The sequence below is a fragment of the Ascaphus truei genome, chromosome 7, assembly GCF_040206685.1.
Source record: "Ascaphus truei isolate aAscTru1 chromosome 7, aAscTru1.hap1, whole genome shotgun sequence".
NCBI lineage: Eukaryota > Metazoa > Chordata > Amphibia > Anura > Ascaphidae > Ascaphus > Ascaphus truei.
In genome coordinates this window covers 109450201-109473228 of record NC_134489.1, presented here as the reverse complement: position 1 = coordinate 109473228, position 23028 = coordinate 109450201, and the positions used below count along the sequence as shown (strand labels likewise).

General features: G+C 55.6%; 1 protein-coding gene across 2 annotated transcripts in view; it reads left to right on the top strand.

Annotated features, from left to right (window-relative positions):
* Positions 1–23028, top strand: part of MYLK (myosin light chain kinase) — a 375829-nt gene that overhangs the window by 314580 nt on the left and 38221 nt on the right. For both annotated transcript variants that reach the window (XM_075609890.1, XM_075609889.1), the window contains 2 exons: positions 1438–1641; positions 4300–4517. In XM_075609890.1, the coding sequence (XP_075466005.1) occupies positions 1438–1641; positions 4300–4517 (422 nt within the window). The remainder of the gene's footprint in view (positions 1–1437; positions 1642–4299; positions 4518–23028) is intronic.

The following is a 23028-nucleotide window of genomic DNA, read 5'->3' as shown; positions in this document are numbered from 1 at the left end:
AAGTTCAGGTTCAGACATTAGGTGCATGTTCTTGGCTGAGGAGCCAATAGGGCGAAGCGGCAATCTGTGGGGTTATGACTGAACGCCTCTAAGTCAGCATCCCCCCTAAATGTGACGGTGCCGCAGCACCACGGAGCCTCCGTTGGCCTGGGATAGCCGGCAGTCCAGACTTTGTGCAGAGCCGCTCGCCTCCCGCGGAGTATGGAAAGAAGCGGGCCGCCACACTCCCATAGCGCACCGCTACTGAGACACTGGTTGAGCCACCTGTGCTGAAGCAGGGATATCCTTCAATTCTAACCTCTAGGTGGGCCTTGAGGACTGGAGTTAGCCACCCCTGCCTCGAGCTCTTTTTCACCATGCCTCTGGCACCACAGTCCTGTCTAGGCGGCCTTTGTGTACTGTTTACATTGCTACACGCGTGTGTGTGTATATAGGGTTAGCATTGTAGTATAGTTCTGGGCGTTTTGGCTTTTCCATGATATCTTCAGCAGCTGATACGCTTTAACTCAGTAATCAGATTGGGTTTAAAACTGCTCATTTAGTGTATAATCTGGTTGTGAATTTGTGAGGGAAAACCTGTAATGTAAAGTATTTTCCCGAGTACAATCTCTTGTATTTGTTCTCTGTGTACATTCTGCTGCCTCCCCCGTTCTAAGCCCTGCGGCCTCTGCCCTGATCCCTGCGGCTTTGTAGTCACTGCAGCATTCTCACTTTACTTTGAGAACTCAACTGATCCATACATTTTGTCATGCTGGTTATTGCTCTTTTAGCATGTGTTCATCCATGCACAATGTAATTAAATACACCATGAATTATATAACAACCCGTAACATGGCAGAGAAAGCGTTATATGGCTGAGGGCTTTGACAATATTTCATGCTAAATAGGACGTCCCTTGTCAGGGAAAAACTTCGATCTAAATGAATTCCCATGCAGGGGTCGCCCATCAGGCTTTCTAGAGCACAAATATAATATGTGATTTATTGAAAGAACGCAGAAATATTGTTGGGTGCCCTCGTTTTCTCGCTATTGTTATGTTGTCTCGGTTCAAACACGATCTTCTAAGGCTGCGTTTATAGTGTGTGCGACAGCGCGCGGCGCAAACAAAATACAGAGCCTCTATCAGGCTGGCCGTAGTGCGCGCGACCAAGAGCGACCGCGCAGCAGAATTTTGAAGAGACAAATCATTTTGTTTCTTCGCACGGCAGCCGCGTCACGTGAGTGGTTTAGCCAATGATGGCGAACCAGCCTGGTGACATCACGGCAACGCCTCCCCATCAGAGTACACGGATCGCACGGACGACAGGCGCGCGACTCCTTGCGTTCCATCGCTCGCGCTACTCCTTGTGCTCCATCACGCTCCTTCACTATGAACGCAGCCTAAGAGAATTTGTTGCCGTTTTGCCAAGCCATAAAAAGTGAATTTGTCTCTTCCAGGGGGAAATTCGGACAGGTGTTTAAACTTGTAGAGAAGAAGAATAAAAAAGTTTGGGCTGGGAAATTCTTCAAAGCGTATTCAGCGAAGGACAAAGAGAGCGTGAGGCAGGAAATCAGCATCATGAACTGTCTGCATCACCCCAAACTGGTGCAATGCGTGGATGCCTTCGAATTTAAAAGCGATGTCGTGATGGTTCTGGAACTGTAAGTACTGTATGAAATAAGGATCTCGGACAGCACTCAGAAGGGGGGGAGAGGACTGATCGCATGCAACGTCTTTATTATCTGCACATACAAGCAGGCTGGCGGAAGAATCTACAAATATAATAAATTAATAAAGAACAATAATGCATCCCCGGAATACAGAGAAGTGGTTAAAAGTAATAAATCTCGCTCTTATCTTCTAGCTTTGATATAGCAGGGGCGTGTTATAATGAGCAACGCGTTTTTACCATTAAAGGACAAAGCTCGTCTCGAGCATTTAGAAGCTAATTCAGTCCTTTGTTACAGGGGAAATCAACCCTCATTCCACCGCTGCCTAGAAATCTCCCCAAAGTGGTTTTAGACTCAAATACTTGGAGGTAATTAAGCAAACTCCTAATGAGGGAGAGAGCCAAGAATCCTTGTTACATGTCTACAAACACAAAGCCCAAAGCGCTTTCATAATATGTACCAATGCATTCAAGATGTTTGGTTCCTTATATGTACAGTATCTGCTACGGGTTTACAGTGACTGTACCCCCCTGCCCTGGCAATGAACACAGGTAATAACAGTGCGCAGGGACAGCGGGGAGATCCACTTACACGTAACATTTACACAGCGCCGCAATCATTATCTGGAGCCCAGCGAGGGGTCTTTAAGTGGCCCTCGGGCTCTGCTTCGGCTCATTTCATGCAGGTCGCTGACGCAGCCAAGTGCAGCTTTTCACACGGACACTCACTTGTAAGTTAAGGTCATGTAAATATATACAGTATATATATATATATATATATATATATATATATATATATATATATATATATATATATGGTACATATGTTATAAACACTAGCAAAATGGTGAAATATTATCATTTTCTAGTCTTTCAGTGTCATCTAAAATGACATTACAATAAGCTAGTGGCCTTTCTACTCCGAAATCTTTCCTGTTGTGGGCGCTTCGGAGAACTACTTAAAAATCCCGGACATACTGTAGTGCTTGAAATGGGAAATGAAGCCATTTATGAAAGCCGAGCTCACCAAGTTTAGCAATCGTGATTAACTCGGCCATTTATTCATATGATAAATAAACACTGTAAATGCCAGTGATTCCGTCTCTGCATCTCCCTGACAGCGCCGGACCCCAGGATACCGTTACTGAGCCGTGATTGTCAACGTTTCCATCTTTTGAATCTTCCTGCAATATTAGGTCAAAACTGGAGCAAAAACAGCACCAATTTGTCAGAGAACATTTAAATCAATGTGTTTTTTTCCTGTGACAAATCTTGTGCATTCCCCCCCCCCCCCCCCCAGTTTTGTCCTAGTTTTAGAGCAGGAGATTTCACAAATAATCCTCATCTTTTCAGTTCTCGGATTCTCACATTCCTTCGGGTCCCATTGCTGGCGCGATGGCTTCAAAAAAAGCAGGCGCTGGATAAACAAACTGTTCTTATTTAATCACTGTTTATAAACATTCTCTGCATAGAATTCTGTTTGGCGTCCATTGAGTTCCTGCAACAACAAAAAAAGTAAAATAATTTAAAATCCTTGATTTTCAAAAATAAATGAAGAAACGATGTGCTGACGGATTTCACTGCAATGTTGGGATCAGCATAAATAGGGGAAATAAATGCAATCTGTAGCTAAATAAATTGGGGCGGCACTATTAAAGAGAACAAGAGCCTCACTGTGCCCTGAGCCGTCCAGCTGTTTTGTCAAAGTTCCCCTTTCTTTGTACAATTTGTAATGGTTTTGAGACTATTGTTTCGCTAAAACCACAACACAAGCAGATCTTATAAAGGACGTCTATCAAGGCTCTACTTTAATTAACAGCACCTGGCTGCTTTCTAAAAATAAACTTTGGACGCCACAAAAACGTGACCACTGACCACAGATCTTTCCAGTACATAAAATGGGGCTCATGAACTGGGGTCTGTGTTATTCTGCGCTGGCATGCTCAGAGTATACTCAGGTCAGCCCTCGGTGGCCGGAAATTGCATTTGGAGAACACGGTGGTTAAATTTCTGGAAGACCTCACTCCTGGGGACTGGTTCCCATGTTTGACTCGCTCGTTAAATTGATACTGCATTTTTTTTTAAATGAGAAGTGGGGGGTTGAACCCTTTGAAAAAGAAAGACCACCCAGAGTCCCGGGACAATCTTACTGTCTAAAAGAAAGCTGCAATTTACACCAAGAGTTCTCAAACTGCGCTCCCCAAAGAGTTTAGTGGTGTGCCCTAAGAACCCTTTGCCACTGTCCGCTCCCTCCTGCTGTCTGTGCATTATCCTTCACTACTAAAGGATGATTTTTAGAGACAGGTCCAGTATGTCTGAAAATTCAAGCTACTGTATACACATCTACAAACATATACTGATGAACACACACGATGCAAGTATGGTTGTCCTCCACATAATTGTAACAACGAAGAGGTCCTGCGATATGCTTTGCCAAGTTATTAGACTCCTGACCAGTAGAATGGGTTACGTTGTCATTTATAACGCGTTGCGTACACGGCTAGATATATATAAATACAACTATACATACCTACACATCGGGCTGCATTATTACGTTTGCAGCAACAGAGGTGTATTTTCAGACGGGCAGTGTCCCTGGTCCCCAGGAGTTGCACCTTTTTTTCATAAGGTCTCTTTTTATCTCCAATAGGGTCTCGGGAGGAGAGCTTTTTGAGCGGATCATTGATGAGGATTTTGAGCTGACGGAAAGAGAGGTGATCGAGTACATGAAGCAGATCTCCGGTGGAGTGGAATACATCCACAAGCAGGGCATTGTACACCTGGACCTGAAGCCCGAGAACATCATGTGTGTGAACAAGACCGGAACCAAGATCAAGCTTATTGACTTTGGCCTGGCCAGGAGATTAGGTAATGAAGTCCCTCCGTATACTGTGGGTCTTGTGTGGCCAACTCCAGTCCTCAGGGGCTACCAACAGGTCAGGTTTTAAGGATATCCGGGTTTAAATCTCCCTCAGGGGAGACTGCCAAATCTCGGTCCAATAGGAAGCTGCTTCATCGGTTGTGTCTTCCTATTGGACGGGCATTTAGATCCCCTCTAAAGCTAGGAAGTAATACTGGTAACTTCCCCAGAAAGTGAACCGGGGGGTCCACAGAGCGGAAATTTCAGAGGTTCAGCTCTGAAGGAGCCCCGGTCCCAAACCTGCAAAGAAAAATGGAGGTTAGTTAGTATGGGTTGTTCCTTTAAAGAAACATGACTCTCCCGTCCTGTCCGTACCTCTGCACCATGACTCTCCCAGCCTGTCCGTATCTCTGCACCATGACTCTCCCAGCCTGTCCGTACCTCTGCACCATGACTCTCCCGTCCTGTCCGTCCCTCTGCACCATGACTCTCCCAGCCTGTCCGTAGCTCTGCACCGTGACTCTCCCAGCCTGTCCGTACCTCTGCACCATGACTCTCCCAGCCTGTCCGTACCTCTGCACCATGACTCTCCCAGCCTGTCCGTATCTCTGCACCGTGACTCTCCCAGCCTGTCCTTATCTCTGCACCTTGACTCTCCCGGCCTGTCCGTACCTCTGCACCATGGCTCTCCCAGCCTGTCCGTACCTCTGCACCATGACTCTCCCAGCCTGTCCGTACCTCTGCACCTTGACTCTCCCAGCCTGTCCGTACCTCTGCACCATGACTCTCCCGTCCTGTCCGTCCCTCTGCACCATGACTCTCCCAGCCTGTCCGTAGCTCTGCACCGTGACTCTCCCAGCCTGTCCGTACCTCTGCACCATGACTCTCCCAGCCTGTCCGTACCTCTGCACCATGACTCTCCCAGCCTGTCCGTATCTCTGCACCGTGACTCTCCCAGCCTGTCCTTATCTCTGCACCTTGACTCTCCCGGCCTGTCCGTACCTCTGCACCATGACTCTCCCAGCCTGTCCGTATCTCTGCACCATGACTCTCCCAGCCTGTCCGTACCTCTGCACCGTGACTCTCCCAGCCTGTCCGTACCTCTGCACCATGACTCTCCCAGCCTGTCCGTACCTCTGCACCGTGACTCTCCCAGCCTGTCCGTACCTCTGCACCATGACACTCCCAGCCTGTCTGTACCTCTGCACCGTGACTCTCCCAGCCTGTCCGTATCTCTGCACCATGACTCTCCCAGCCTGTCCGTACCTCTGCACCATGACTCTCCCAGCCTGTCCGTATCTCTGCACCATGACTCTCCCAGCCTGTCCGTATCTCTGCACCATGACTCTCCCAGCCTCTCCGTACCTCTGCACCATGACACTCCCAGCCTGTCTGTACCTCTGCACCATGACTCTCCCAGCCTGTCCGTACCTCTGCACCTTGACTCTCCCGGCCTGTCCGTACCTCTGCACCATGACTCTCCCAGCCTGTCTGTACCTCTGCACTATGACTCTCCCAGCCTGTCCTTATCTCTGCACCACGACTCTCCCAGCCTGTCCGTATCTCTGCACCATGACTCTCCCAACCTGTCCTTACCTCTGCACCGTGACTCTCCCAGCCTGTCCTTATCTCTGCACCATGACTCTCCCAGCCTGTCTGTACCTCTGCACCATGACTCTCCCAGCCTGTCCGTATCTCTGCACCATGACTCTCCCAGCCTGTCCGTACCTCTGCACCACGACTCTCCCAGCCTGTCCTTATCTCTGCACAGTGACTCTCCCAGCCTGTCCGTATCTCTGCACAGTGACTCTCCCAGCCTGTCCTTATCTCTGCACCATGACTCTCCCAGCCTGTCCGTATCTCTGCACCATGACTCTCCCAGCCTGTCCTTATCTCTGCACAGTGACTCTCCCAGCCTGTCCGTACCTCTGCACCGTGACTCTCCCAGCCTGTCCTTATCTCTGCACCATGACTCTCCCAGCCTGTCCGTATCTCTGCACCATGACTCTCCCAGCCTCTCCGTACCTCTGCATCACGACTCTCCCAGCCTGTCCGTACCTCTGCACCATGACTCTCCCGGCCTATCCGTACCTCTGAACCATGACTCTCCCGGCCTGTCCGTACCTCTGCACCATGACTCTCCCGTCCTGTCCGTACCTCTGCACCATGACTCTCCCAGCCTGTCCGTATCTCTGCACCATGACTCTCCCAGCCTGTCCTTATGTCTGCACCATGACTCTCCCAGCCTGTCCTTATCTCTGCACCATGACTCTCCCAGCCTGTCCGTACCTCTGCACCATGACTCTCCCAGCCTGTCCATATCTCTGCACCACGACTCTCCCAGCCTGTCCGTATCTCTGCACCATGACTCTCCCAGCCTGTCCTTATGTCTGCACCATGACTCTCCCAGCCTGTCCTTATCTCTGCACCATGACTCTCCCAGCCTGTCCGTACCTCTGAACCATGACTCTCCCAGCCTGTCCTTATCTCTGCACCATGACTCTCCCAGCCTGTCCGTACCTCTGCACCATGACTCTTCCAGCCTTTCCGTACCTCTGCACCATGACTCTCCCAGCCTGTCCTTATCTCTGCACCATGACTCTCCCAACCTGTCCGTACCTCTGCACCATGACTCTCCCAGCCTGTCCTTATCTCCGCACCATGACTCTCCCAGCCTGTCCTTATCTCTGCACCGTGACTCTCCCAGCCTGTCCGTACCTCTGCACCATGACTCTCCCAGCCTGTCCTTATCTCTGCACCATGACTCTCCCAGCCTGTCCGTACCTCTGCACCATGGCTCTCCCAGCCTGTCCGTACCTCTGCACCATGACTCTCCCATCCTGTCCTTATCTCTGCACCATGACTCTCCCGTCCTGTCCTTATCTCTGCACCTTGACTCTCCCAGCCTGTCCGTACCTCTGCACCATGACTCTCCCATCCTGTCCGTAGCTCTGCACCGTGACTCTCCCAGCCTGTCCGTACCTCTGCACCATGACTCTCCCAGCCTGTCCGTACCTCTGCACCATGACTCTCCCAGCCTGTCCGTATCTCTGCACCGTGACTCTCCCAGCCTGTCCTTATCTCTGCACCTTGACTCTCCCGGCCTGTCCGTACCTCTGCACCATGACTCTCCCAGCCTGTCCGTATCTCTGCACCATGACTCTCCCAGCCTGTCCGTACCTCTGCACCGTGACTCTCCCAGCCTGTCCGTACCTCTGCACCATGACTCTCCCAGCCTGTCCGTACCTCTGCACCGTGACTCTCCCAGCCTGTCCGTACCTCTGCACCATGACACTCCCAGCCTGTCTGTACCTCTGCACCGTGACTCTCCCAGCCTGTCCGTATCTCTGCACCATGACTCTCCCAGCCTGTCCGTACCTCTGCACCATGACTCTCCCAGCCTGTCCGTATCTCTGCACCATGACTCTCCCAGCCTGTCCGTATCTCTGCACCATGACTCTCCCAGCCTCTCCGTACCTCTGCACCATGACACTCCCAGCCTGTCTGTACCTCTGCACCATGACTCTCCCAGCCTGTCCGTACCTCTGCACCTTGACTCTCCCGGCCTGTCCGTACCTCTGCACCATGACTCTCCCAGCCTGTCTGTACCTCTGCACTATGACTCTCCCAGCCTGTCCTTATCTCTGCACCACGACTCTCCCAGCCTGTCCGTATCTCTGCACCATGACTCTCCCAACCTGTCCTTACCTCTGCACCGTGACTCTCCCAGCCTGTCCTTATCTCTGCACCATGACTCTCCCAGCCTGTCTGTACCTCTGCACCATGACTCTCCCAGCCTGTCCGTATCTCTGCACCATGACTCTCCCAGCCTGTCCGTACCTCTGCACCACGACTCTCCCAGCCTGTCCTTATCTCTGCACCGTGACTCTCCCAGCCTGTCCGTATCTCTGCACAGTGACTCTCCCAGCCTGTCCTTATCTCTGCACCATGACTCTCCCAGCCTGTCCGTATCTCTGCACCATGACTCTCCCAGCCTGTCCTTATCTCTGCACAGTGACTCTCCCAGCCTGTCCGTACCTCTGCACCGTGACTCTCCCAGCCTGTCCTTATCTCTGCACCATGACTCTCCCAGCCTGTCCGTATCTCTGCACCATGACTCTCCCAGCCTCTCCGTACCTCTGCATCACGACTCTCCCAGCCTGTCCGTACCTCTGCACCATGACTCTCCCGGCCTATCCGTACCTCTGAACCATGACTCTCCCGGCCTGTCCGTACCTCTGCACCATGACTCTCCCGTCCTGTCCGTACCTCTGCACCATGACTCTCCCAGCCTGTCCGTATCTCTGCACCATGACTCTCCCAGCCTGTCCTTATGTCTGCACCATGACTCTCCCAGCCTGTCCTTATCTCTGCACCATGACTCTCCCAGCCTGTCCGTACCTCTGCACCATGACTCTCCCAGCCTGTCCATATCTCTGCACCACGACTCTCCCAGCCTGTCCGTATCTCTGCACCATGACTCTCCCAGCCTGTCCTTATGTCTGCACCATGACTCTCCCAGCCTGTCCTTATCTCTGCACCATGACTCTCCCAGCCTGTCCGTACCTCTGAACCATGACTCTCCCAGCCTGTCCTTATCTCTGCACCATGACTCTCCCAGCCTGTCCGTACCTCTGCACCATGACTCTTCCAGCCTTTCCGTACCTCTGCACCATGACTCTCCCAGCCTGTCCTTATCTCTGCACCATGACTCTCCCAACCTGTCCGTACCTCTGCACCATGACTCTCCCAGCCTGTCCTTATCTCCGCACCATGACTCTCCCAGCCTGTCCTTATCTCTGCACCGTGACTCTCCCAGCCTGTCCGTACCTCTGCACCATGACTCTCCCAGCCTGTCCTTATCTCTGCACCATGACTCTCCCAGCCTGTCCGTACCTCTGCACCATGGCTCTCCCAGCCTGTCCGTACCTCTGCACCATGACTCTCCCATCCTGTCCTTATCTCTGCACCATGACTCTCCCGTCCTGTCCTTATCTCTGCACCTTGACTCTCCCAGCCTGTCCGTACCTCTGCACCATGACTCTCCCATCCTGTCCGTAGCTCTGCACCGTGACTCTCCCAGCCTGTCCGTACCTCTGCACCATGACTCTCCCAGCCTGTCCGTACCTCTGCACCATGACTCTCCCAGCCTGTCCGTATCTCTGCACCGTGACTCTCCCAGCCTGTCCTTATCTCTGCACCTTGACTCTCCCGGCCTGTCCGTACCTCTGCACCATGACTCTCCCAGCCTGTCCGTATCTCTGCACCATGACTCTCCCAGCCTGTCCGTACCTCTGCACCGTGACTCTCCCAGCCTGTCCGTACCTCTGCACCATGACTCTCCCAGCCTGTCCGTACCTCTGCACCGTGACTCTCCCAGCCTGTCCGTACCTCTGCACCATGACACTCCCAGCCTGTCTGTACCTCTGCACCGTGACTCTCCCAGCCTGTCCGTATCTCTGCACCATGACTCTCCCAGCCTGTCCGTACCTCTGCACCATGACTCTCCCAGCCTGTCCGTATCTCTGCACCATGACTCTCCCAGCCTGTCCGTATCTCTGCACCATGACTCTCCCAGCCTCTCCGTACCTCTGCACCATGACACTCCCAGCCTGTCTGTACCTCTGCACCATGACTCTCCCAGCCTGTCCGTACCTCTGCACCTTGACTCTCCCGGCCTGTCCGTACCTCTGCACCATGACTCTCCCAGCCTGTCTGTACCTCTGCACTATGACTCTCCCAGCCTGTCCTTATCTCTGCACCACGACTCTCCCAGCCTGTCCGTATCTCTGCACCATGACTCTCCCAACCTGTCCTTACCTCTGCACCGTGACTCTCCCAGCCTGTCCTTATCTCTGCACCATGACTCTCCCAGCCTGTCTGTACCTCTGCACCATGACTCTCCCAGCCTGTCCGTATCTCTGCACCATGACTCTCCCAGCCTGTCCGTACCTCTGCACCACGACTCTCCCAGCCTGTCCTTATCTCTGCACCGTGACTCTCCCAGCCTGTCCGTATCTCTGCACAGTGACTCTCCCAGCCTGTCCTTATCTCTGCACCATGACTCTCCCAGCCTGTCCGTATCTCTGCACCATGACTCTCCCAGCCTGTCCTTATCTCTGCACAGTGACTCTCCCAGCCTGTCCGTACCTCTGCACCGTGACTCTCCCAGCCTGTCCTTATCTCTGCACCATGACTCTCCCAGCCTGTCCGTATCTCTGCACCATGACTCTCCCAGCCTCTCCGTACCTCTGCATCACGACTCTCCCAGCCTGTCCGTACCTCTGCACCATGACTCTCCCGGCCTATCCGTACCTCTGAACCATGACTCTCCCGGCCTGTCCGTACCTCTGCACCATGACTCTCCCGTCCTGTCCGTACCTCTGCACCATGACTCTCCCAGCCTGTCCGTATCTCTGCACCATGACTCTCCCAGCCTGTCCTTATGTCTGCACCATGACTCTCCCAGCCTGTCCTTATCTCTGCACCATGACTCTCCCAGCCTGTCCGTACCTCTGCACCATGACTCTCCCAGCCTGTCCGTATCTCTGCACCACGACTCTCCCAGCCTGTCCGTATCTCTGCACCATGACTCTCCCAGCCTGTCCTTATGTCTGCACCATGACTCTCCCAGCCTGTCCTTATCTCTGCACCATGACTCTCCCAGCCTGTCCGTACCTCTGAACCATGACTCTCCCAGCCTGTCCTTATCTCTGCACCATGACTCTCCCAGCCTGTCCGTACCTCTGCACCATGACTCTCCCAGCCTGTCCGTACCTCTGCACCATGACTCTCCCGGCCTGTCCGTACCTCTGAACCATGACTCTCCCAGCCTGTCCTTATCTCTGCACCACGACTCTCCCAGCCTGTCCGTATCTCTGCACCTTGACTTTCCCGGCCTGTCCGTACCTCTGCACCATGACTCTCCCAGCCTGTCCGTACCTCTGCACCATGACTCTCCCATCCTGTCCGTAGCTCTGCACCGTGACTCTCCCAGCCTGTCCGTACCTCTGCACCATGACTCTCCCAGCCTGTCCGTACCTCTGCACCATGACTCTCCCAGCCTGTCCGTATCTCTGCACCGTGACTCTCCCAGCCTGTCCTTATCTCTGCACCTTGACTCTCCCGGCCTGTCCGTACCTCTGCACCATGACTCTCCCAGCCTGTCCGTATCTCTGCACCATGACTCTCCCAGCCTGTCCGTACCTCTGCACCGTGACTCTCCCAGCCTGTCCGTACCTCTGCACCATGACTCTCCCAGCCTGTCCGTACCTCTGCACCGTGACTCTCCCAGCCTGTCCGTACCTCTGCACCATGACACTCCCAGCCTGTCTGTACCTCTGCACCGTGACTCTCCCAGCCTGTCCGTATCTCTGCACCATGACTCTCCCAGCCTGTCCGTACCTCTGCACCATGACTCTCCCAGCCTGTCCGTATCTCTGCACCATGACTCTCCCAGCCTGTCCGTATCTCTGCACCATGACTCTCCCAGCCTCTCCGTACCTCTGCACCATGACACTCCCAGCCTGTCTGTACCTCTGCACCATGACTCTCCCAGCCTGTCCGTACCTCTGCACCTTGACTCTCCCGGCCTGTCCGTACCTCTGCACCATGACTCTCCCAGCCTGTCTGTACCTCTGCACTATGACTCTCCCAGCCTGTCCTTATCTCTGCACCACGACTCTCCCAGCCTGTCCGTATCTCTGCACCATGACTCTCCCAACCTGTCCTTACCTCTGCACCGTGACTCTCCCAGCCTGTCCTTATCTCTGCACCATGACTCTCCCAGCCTGTCTGTACCTCTGCACCATGACTCTCCCAGCCTGTCCGTATCTCTGCACCATGACTCTCCCAGCCTGTCCGTACCTCTGCACCACGACTCTCCCAGCCTGTCCTTATCTCTGCACCGTGACTCTCCCAGCCTGTCCGTATCTCTGCACAGTGACTCTCCCAGCCTGTCCTTATCTCTGCACCATGACTCTCCCAGCCTGTCCGTATCTCTGCACCATGACTCTCCCAGCCTGTCCTTATCTCTGCACAGTGACTCTCCCAGCCTGTCCGTACCTCTGCACCGTGACTCTCCCAGCCTGTCCTTATCTCTGCACCATGACTCTCCCAGCCTGTCCGTATCTCTGCACCATGACTCTCCCAGCCTCTCCGTACCTCTGCATCACGACTCTCCCAGCCTGTCCGTACCTCTGCACCATGACTCTCCCGGCCTATCCGTAACTCTGAACCATGACTCTCCTGGCCTGTCCGTACCTCTGCACCATGACTCTCCCGTCCTGTCCGTACCTCTGCACCATGACTCTCCCAGCCTGTCCGTATCTCTGCACCATGACTCTCCCAGCCTGTCCTTATGTCTGCACCATGACTCTCCCAGCCTGTCCTTATCTCTGCACCATGACTCTCCCAGCCTGTCCGTACCTCTGCACCATGACTCTCCCAGCCTGTCCGTATCTCTGCACCACGACTCTCCCAGCCTGTCCGTATCTCTGCACCATGACTCTCCCAGCCTGTCCTTATGTCTGCACCATGACTCTCCCAGCCTGTCCTTATCTCTGCACCATGACTCTCCCAGCCTGTCCGTACCTCTGAACCATGACTCTCCCAGCCTGTCCTTATCTCTGCACCATGACTCTCCCAGCCTGTCCGTACCTCTGCACCATGACTCTCCCAGCCTGTCCGTACCTCTGCACCATGACTCTCCCGGCCTGTCCGTACCTCTGAACCATGACTCTCCCAGCCTGTCCTTATCTCTGCACCACGACTCTCCCAGCCTGTCCGTATCTCTGCACCTTGACTTTCCCGGCCTGTCCGTACCTCTGCACCATGACTCTCCCAGCCTGTCCGTATCTCTGCACCATGACTCTCCCAGCCTGTCCTTATCTCTGCACCGTGACTCTCCCAGCCTGTCCGTACCTCTGCACCATGACTCTCCCAGCCTGTCCTTATCTCTGCACCATGACTCTCCCAGCCTGTCCTTATCTCTGCACCATGACTCTCCCAGCCTGTCCGTACCTCTGCACCATGACTCTCCCAGCCTGTCCGTACCTCTGCACCATGACTCTTCCAGCCTTTCCGTACCTCTGCACCATGACTCTCCCAGCCTGTCCGTACCTCTGCACCGTGACTCTCCCAGCCTGTCCGTACCTCTGCACCTTGACTCTCCCAGCCTGTCCTTATCTCTGCACCATGACTCTCCCAACCTGTCCGTACCTCTGCACCATGACTCTCCCAGCCTGTCCTTATCTCCGCACCATGACTCTCCCAGCCTGTCCTTATCTCTGCACCGTGACTCTCCCAGCCTGTCCGTACCTCTGCACCATGACTCTCCCAGCCTGTCCTTATCTCTGCACCATGACTCTCCCAGCCTGTCCGTACCTCTGCACCATGGCTCTCCCAGCCTGTCCGTACCTCTGCACCATGACTCTCCCATCCTGTCCTTATCTCTGCACCATGACTCTCCCGTCCTGTCCTTATCTCTGCACCTTGACTCTCCCAGCCTGTCCGTACCTCTGCACCATGACTCTCCCAGCCTGTCCGTACCTCTGCACCATGACTCTCCCAGCCTGTCCGTACCTCTGCACCATGACTCTCCCAGCCTCTCCTTACCTCTGCACCATGACTCTCCCGGCCTGTCCTTATCTCTGCACCATGACTCTCCCGGCCTGTCCTTATCTCTGCACTGTGACTCTCCCGGCCTGTCCGTACCTCTGCACCATGACTCTCCCAGCCTGTCCGTATCTCTGCACCATGACTCTCCCAGCCTGTCCTTATCTCCGCACCACGACTCTCCCAGCCTGTCCTTATCTCTGCACCATGACTCTCCCAGACTCTCCTTACCTCTGCACCATGACTCTCCCAGCCTGTCCGTATCTCTGCACCATGACTCTCCCAGCCTGTCCTTATCTCCGCACCACGACTCTCCCAGCCTGTCCTTATCTCTGCACCATGACTCTCCCAGCCTCTCCTTACCTCTGCACCATGACTCTCCCAGCCTGTCCGTATCTCTGCACCATGACTCTCCCAGCCTGTCCGTATCTCTGCACCATGACTCTCCCGTCCTGTCCTTATCTCTGCACCATGACTCTCCCGTCCTGTCCTTATCTCTGCACCATGACTCTCCCAGCCTGTCCGTACCTCTGCACCGTGACTCTCCCGTCCTGTCCTTATCTCTGCACCATGACTCTCCCGTCCTGTCCTTATCTCTGCACCATGACTCTCCCAGCCTGTCCGTACCTCTGCACCATGACTCTCCCAGCCTGTCCTTATCTCTGCACCATGACTCTCCCAGCCTGTCCGTACCTCTGCACCATGACTCTCCCAGCCTGTCCTTATCTCTGCACCATGACTCTCCCAGCCTGTCCGTACCTCTGCACCATGACTCTCCCGTCCTGTCCTTATCTCTGCACCATGACTCTCCCGTCCTGTCCTTATCTCTGCACCATGACTCTCCCAGCCTGTCCGTACCTCTGCACTGTGACTCTCCCGTCCTGTCCTTATCTCTGCACCATGACTCTCCCGTCCTGTCCTTATCTCTGCACCATGACTCTCCCAGCCTGTCCGTACCTCTGCACCATGACTCTCCCAGCCTGTCCTTACCTCTGCACCATGACTCTCCCAGCCTCTCCTTACCTCTGCACCATGACTCTCCCGGCCTGTCCTTATCTCTGCACCATGACTCTCCCGGCCTGTCCGTATCTCTGCACCATGACTCTCCCAGCCTGTCCTTATCTCTGCACTATGACTCCCCCGGCCTGTCCGTACCTCTGCACCATGACTCTCCCAGCCTGTCCGTATCTCTGCACCATGACTCTCCCAGCCTGTCCTTATCTCCGCACCACGACTCTCCCAGCCTGTCCTTATCTCTGCACCATGACTCTCCCAGCCTCTCCTTACCTCTGCACCATGACTCTCCCAGCCTGTCCGTATCTCTGCACCATGACTCTCCCAGCCTGTCCTTATCTCCGCACCACGACTCTCCCAGCCTGTCCTTATCTCTGCACCATGACTCTCCCAGCCTCTCCTTACCTCTGCACCATGACTCTCCCAGCCTGTCCGTATCTCTGCACCATGACTCTCCCAGCCTGTCCGTATCTCTGCACCATGACTCTTCCAGCCTGTCCTTATCTCTGCACCATGACTCTCCCAGCCTGTCCTTATGTCTGCACCATGACTCTCCCAGCCTGTCCTTATCTCTGCACCATGACTCTCCCAGCCTGTCCGTACCTCTGAACCATGACTCTCCCAGCCTGTCCTTATCTCTGCACCATGACTCTCCCAGCCTGTCCGTACCTCTGCACCATGACTCTCCCAGCCTGTCCGTACCTCTGCACCATGACTCTCCCGGCCTGTCCGTACCTCTGAACCATGACTCTCCCAGCCTGTCCTTATCTCTGCACCACGACTCTCCCAGCCTGTCCGTATCTCTGCACCTTGACTTTCCCGGCCTGTCCGTACCTCTGCACCATGACTCTCCCAGCCTGTCCGTATCTCTGCACCATGACTCTCCCAGCCTGTCCTTATCTCTGCACCGTGACTCTCCCAGCCTGTCCGTACCTCTGCACCATGACTCTCCCAGCCTGTCCTTATCTCTGCACCATGACTCTCCCAGCCTGTCCTTATCTCTGCACCATGACTCTCCCAGCCTGTCCGTACCTCTGCACCATGACTCTCCCAGCCTGTCCGTACCTCTGCACCATGACTCTCCCAGCCTGTCCGTACCTCTGCACCATGACTCTTCCAGCCTTTCCGTACCTCTGCACCATGACTCTCCCAGCCTGTCCGTACCTCTGCACCGTGACTCTCCCAGCCTGTCCGTACCTCTGCACCTTGACTCTCCCAGCCTGTCCTTATCTCTGCACCATGACTCTCCCAACCTGTCCGTACCTCTGCACCATGACTCTCCCAGCCTGTCCTTATCTCCGCACCATGACTTTCCCAGCCTGTCCTTATCTCTGCACCGTGACTCTCCCAGCCTGTCCGTACCTCTGCACCATGACTCTCCCAGCCTGTCCTTATCTCTGCACCATGACTCTCCCAGCCTGTCCGTACCTCTGCACCATGGCTCTCCCAGCCTGTCCGTACCTCTGCACCGTGACTCTCCCATCCTGTCCTTATCTCTGCACCATGACTCTCCCGTCCTGTCCTTATCTCTGCACCTTGACTCTCCCAGCCTGTCCGTACCTCTGCACCATGACTCTCCCAGCCTGTCCGTACCTCTGCACCATGACTCTCCCAGCCTGTCCGTACCTCTGCACCATGACTCTCCCAGCCTCTCCTTACCTCTGCACCATGACTCTCCCGGCCTGTCCTTATCTCTGCACTGTGACTCTCCCGGCCTGTCCGTACCTCTGCACCATGACTCTCCCAGCCTGTCCGTATCTCTGCACCATGACTCTCCCAGCCTGTCCTTATCTCCGCACCACGACTCTCCCAGCCTGTCCTTATCTCTGCACCATGACTCTCCCAGACTCTCCTTACCTCTGCACCATGACTCTCCCAGCCTGTCCGTATCTCTGCACCATGACTCTCCCAGCCTGTCCTTATCTCCGCACCACGACTCTCCCAGCCTGTCCTTATCTCTGCACCATGACTCTCCCAGCCTCTCCTTACCTCTCCACCATGACTCTCCCAGCCTGTCCGTATCTCTGCACCATGACTCTCCCAGCCTGTCCGTATCTCTGCACCATGACTCTCCCGTCCTGTCCTTATCTCTGCACCATGACTCTCCCGTCCTGTCCTTATCTCTGCACCATGACTCTCCCAGCCTGTCCGTACCTCTGCACCGTGACTCTCCCGTCCTGTCCTTATCTCTGCACCATGACTCTCCCGTCCTGTCCTTATCTCTGCACCATGACTCTCCCAGCCTGTCCGTACCTCTGCACCATGACTCTCCCAGCCTGTCCTTATCTCTGCACCATGACTCTCCCAGCCTGTCCGTACCTCTGCACCATGACTCTCCCAGCCTGTCCTTATCTCTGCACCATGACTCTCCCAGCCTGTCCGTACCTCTGCACCATGACTCTCCCGTCCTGTCCTTATCTCTGCACCATGACTCTCCCGTCCTGTCCTTATCTCTGCACCATGACTCTCCCAGCCTGTCCGTACCTCTGCACCGTGACTCTCCCGTCCTGTCCTTATCTCTGCACCATGACTCTCCCGTCCTGTCCTTATCTCTGCACCATGACTCTCCCAGCCTGTCCGTACCTCTGCACCATGACTCTCCCAGCCTGTCCGTACCTCTGCACCATGACTCTCCCAGCCTCTCCTTACCTCTGCACCATGACTCTCCCGGCCTGTCCTTATCTCTGCACCATGACTCTCCCGGCCTGTCCGTATCTCTGCACCGTGACTCTCCCAGCCTGTCCTTATCTCTGCACTATGACTCTCCCGGCCTGTCCGTACCTCTGCACCATGACTCTCCCAGCCTGTCCGTATCTCTGCACCATGACTCTCCCAGCCTGTCCTTATCTCCGCACCACGACTCTCCCAGCCTGTCCTTATCTCTGCACCATGACTCTCCCAGCCTCTCCTTACCTCTGCACCATGACTCTCCCAGCCTGTCCGTATCTCTGCACCATGACTCTCCCAGCCTGTCCTTATCTCCGCACCACGACTCTCCCAGCCTGTCCTTATCTCTGCACCATGACTCTCCCAGCCTCTCCTTACCTCTGCACCATGACTCTCCCAGCCTGTCCGTATCTCTGCACCATGACTCTCCCAGCCTGTCCGTATCTCTGCACCATGACTCTCCCAGCCTGTCCGTACCTCTGCACCATGACTCTCCCAGCCTGTCCTTATGTCTGCACCATGACTCTCCCAGCCTGTCCGTACCTCTGCACCATGACTCTCCCAGCCTGTCCTTATCTCTGCACCATGACTCTCCCAGCCTGTCCGTACCTCTGCACCATAACTCTCCCAGCCTGTCCGTACCTCTGCACCATGACAATCCCAGCCTGTTCGTACCTCTGCACCATGAATCTCCCAGACTGTCCTTATCTCTGCACTGTGACTCTCCCGGCCTGTCCCTACCTCTGCACCATGACTCTCCCAGCCTGTCCGTATCTCTGCACCATGACTCTCCCAGCCTGTCCTTATCTCCGCACCACGACTCTCCCAGCCTCTCCTTACCTCTGCACCATGACTCTCCCAGCCTGTCCGTATCTCTGCACCATGACTCTCCCAGCCTGTCCTTATCTCTGCACCACGACTCTCCCAGCCTCTCCTTCCCTCTGCACCATGACTCTCCCAGCCTGTCCGTATCTCTGCACCATGACTCTCCCAGCCTGTCCGTATCTCTGCACCATGACTCTCCCAGCCTGTCCGTACCTCTGCACCATGACTCTCCCAGCCTGTCCTTATGTCTGCACCATGACTCTCCCAGCCTGTCCGTACCTCTGCACCATGACTCTCCCAGCCTGTCCTTATCTCTGCACCATGACTCTCCCAGCCTGTCCTTATCTCCGCACCACGACTCTCCCAGCCTGTCCGTATCTCTGCACCATGACAATCCCAGCCTGTCCTTATCTCCGCACCACGACTCTCCCAGCCTGTCCTTATCTCTGCACCATGACTCTCCCAGCCTGTCCGTACCTCTGCACCATGACTCTCCCAGCCTGTCCGTACCTCGGCACCACGACTCTCCCAGCCTGTCCGTACCTCTGCACCATGACTCTCCCGGCCTGTCCGTATCTCTGCACCATGACTCTCCCAGCCTGTCCGTATCTCTGCACCATGACTCTCCCAGCCTGTCCATACCTCTGCACCATGGCTCTCCCAGCCTGTCCATACCTCTGCACCGTGACTCTCCCAGCCTGTCCGTACCTCTGCACCATGACTCTCCCAGCCTGTCCGTATCTCTGCACCATGACTCTCCCAGCCTGTCCTTATCTCTGCACCACGACTCTCCCAGTCTGTCCTTATCTCTGCACCATGACTCTCCCAGCCTGTCCTTATCTCTGCACCATGACTCTCCCAGCCTGTCCTTATTTCTGCACCATAACTCTCCCAGCCTGTCCTTATCTCTGCACCATGACTCTCCCAGCCTGTCCGTACGTCTGCACCATGACTCTCCCAGCCTGTCCTTATCTCTGCACCGTGACTCTCCCAGCCTGTCCTTATCTCTGCACTGTGACTCTCCCAGCCTGTCCTTATCTCTGCACCGTGACTCTCCCAGCCTGTCGTTATCTCTGCACCATGACTCTCCCAGCCTGTCCGTACCTCTGCACCATGACTCTCCCAGCCTGTCCTTATCTCTGCACCATGACTCTCCCAGCCTGTCCGTACCTCTGCACCATGACTCTCCCAGCCTGCCCGTACCTCTGCACCACGACTCTCCCAGCCTGTCCGTACCTCGGCACCATGACTCTCCCAGCCTGTCCGTATCTCTGCACCATGACTCTCCCAGCCTGTCCGTATCTCTGCACCATGACTCTCCCAGCCTGTCCGTATCTCTGCACCATGACTCTCCCAGCCTGTCCGTACCTCTGCACCGGGATTCTCCCAGCCTGTCCTTATCTCTGCACCACGACTCTCCCAGCCTGTCCGTACCTCTGCACCACGACTCTCCCAGCCTGTCCGTACCTCTGCACCATGACTCTCCCAGCCTGTCCGTATCTCTGCACCTTGACTTTCCCGGCCTGTCCGTACCTCTGCACCATGACTCTCCCAGCCTGTCCGTATCTCTGCACCATGACTCTCCCAGCCTGTCCTTATCTCTGCACCATGACTCTCCCAGCCTGTCCGTACCTCTGCACCATGACTCTCCCAGCCTGTCCGTACCTCTGCACCATGACTCTCCCGGCCTGGCCGTACCTCTGCACCATGACTCTCCCGGCCTGTCCGTACCTCTGCACCATGACTCTCCCAGCCTGTCCGTATCTCTGCACCATGACTGTCCCAGCCTGTCCATATCTCTGCACCGTGACTCTCCCAGCCTGTCCGTACCTCTGCACCATGACTCTTCCAGCCTGTCCTTATCTCTGCACCATGACTCTTCCAGCCTGTCCTTATCTCTGCACCATGACTCTCCCAGCCTGTCCGTACCTCTGCACCATGACTCTCCCAGCCTGTCCGTACCTCTGCACCACGACTCTCCCAGCCTGTCCGTACCTCTGCACCACGACTCTCCCAGCCTGTCCTTATCTCTGCACCACGACTCTCCCAGCCTGTCCTTATCTCTGCACCATGACTCTCCCAGCCTGTCCTTATCTCTGCACCATGACTCTCCCAGCCTGTCCGTACCTCTGCACCATGACTCTCCCAGCCTGTCCTTATCTCTGCACCATGACTCTCCCAGCCTGTCCGTACCTCTGCACCATGACTCTCCCAGCCTGTCCGTACCTCTGCACCATGACTCTCCCAGCCTGTCCGTACCTCTGCACCATGACTCTCCCAGCCTGTCCGTACCTCTGCACCATGACTCTCCCGGCCTGTCCTTATCTCTGCACCATGACTCTCCCAGCCTGTCCGTACCTCTGCACCATGACTCTCCCAGCCTGTCCGTATCTCTGCACCATGACTCTCCCAGCCTGTCCGTATCTCTGCACCATGACTCTCCCAGCCTGTCCTTATCTCTGCACCATGACTCTCCCAGCCTGTCCGTACCTCTGCACCATGACTCTCCCGTCCTGTCCGTACCTCTGCACCGTGACTCTCCCAGCCTGTCCGTACCTCTGCACCATGACTCTCCCAGCCTGTCCGTATCTCTGCACCATGACTCTCCCAGCCTGTCCGTACCTCTGCACCATGACTCTCCCAGCCTGTCCGTACCTCTGCACCATGACTCTCCCAGCCTGTCCGTACCTCTGCACCATGACTCTCCCAGCCTGTCCTTATCTCTGCACCATGACTCTCCCAGCCTGTCCGTACCTCTGCACCATGACTCTCCCAGCCTGTCCGTACCTCTGCACCATGACTCTCCCAGCCTGTCCGTACCTCTGCACCATGACTCTCCCAGCCTGTCCGTACCTCTGCACCATGGCTCTCCCAGCCTGTCCGTATCTCTGCACCATGACTCTCCCAGCCTGTCCGTATCTCTGCACCATGACTCTCCCAGCCTGTCCTTATCTCTGCACCATGACTCTCCCAGCCTGTCCGTACCTCTGCACCATGACTCTCCCAGCCTGTCCGTATCTCTGCACCATGACTCTCCCAGCCTGTCCGTACCTCTGCACCATGACTCTCCCAGCCTGTCCGTATCTCTGCACCATGACTCTCCCAGCCTGTCCGTACCTCTGCACCATGACTCTCCCAGCCTGTCCGTATCTCTGCACCATGACTCTCCCAGCCTGTCCGTACCTCTGCACCATGACTCTCCCAGCCTGTCCTTATCTCTGCACCGTGACTCTCCCAGCCTGTCCTTATCTCTGCACCATGACTCTCCCAGCCTGTCCCTACCTCTGCACCGTGACTCTCCCAGCCTGTCCGTACCTCTGCACCACGACTCTCCCGGCCTGTCCTTATCTCTGCACCATGACTCTCCCGGCCTGTCCTTATCTCTGCACCATGACTCTCCCAGCCTGTCCGTACCTCTGCACCATGACTCTCCAAGCCTGTCCTTATCTCTGCACCAAGACTCTCTCGTCCTGTCCGTACCTCTGCACCATGACTCTCCCAGCCTGTCCGTACCTCTGCACCATGACTCTCCCAGCCTGTCCGTACCTCTGCACCATGACTCTCCCAGCCTGTCTGTATCTCTGCACCATGACTCTCCCAGCCTGTCCGTACCTCTGCACCATGACTCTCCCAGCCTGTCCGTACCTCTGCACCATGACTCTCCCAGCCTGTCCGTACCTCTGCACCATGACTCTCCCAGCCTGTCCGTACCTCTGCACCATGACTCTCCCAGCCTGTCCTTATCTCTGCACCATGACTCTCCCAGCCTGTCCTTATCTCTGCACCATGACTCTCCCAGCCTGTCCTTACCTCTGCACCATGACTCTCCCAGCCTGTCCTTATCTCTGCACCGTGACTGTCCCAGCCTGTCCGTACCTCTGCACCACGACTCTCTCGTCCTGTCCGTATCTCTGCACCATGACTCTCCCAGCCTGTCCGTATCTCTGCACCATGACTCTCCCAGCCTGTCCGTATCTCTGCACCATGACTCTCCCGTCCAGTCCTTACCTCTGCACCATGACTCTCCCGTCCTGTCCTTATCTCTGCACCACGACTCTCCCAGCCTGTCCGTACCTCTGCACCATGACTCTCCCGGCCTGTCCGTACCTCTGCACCATGACTCTCCCGGCCTGTCCGTACCTCTGCACCGTGACTCTCCCAGCCTGTCCGTATCTCTGCACCATGAGTCTCCCAGCCTGTCCTTACCTCTGCACCATGACTCTCCCAGCCTGTCCTTATCTCTGCACCGTGACTCTCCCAGCCTGTCCGTATCTCTGCACCATGACTCTCCCAGCCTGTCCGTACCTCTGCACCATGACTCTCCCAGCCTGTCCGTACCTCTGCACCGTGACTCTCCCAGCCTGTCCGTACCTCTGCACCGTGACTCTCCCAGCCTGT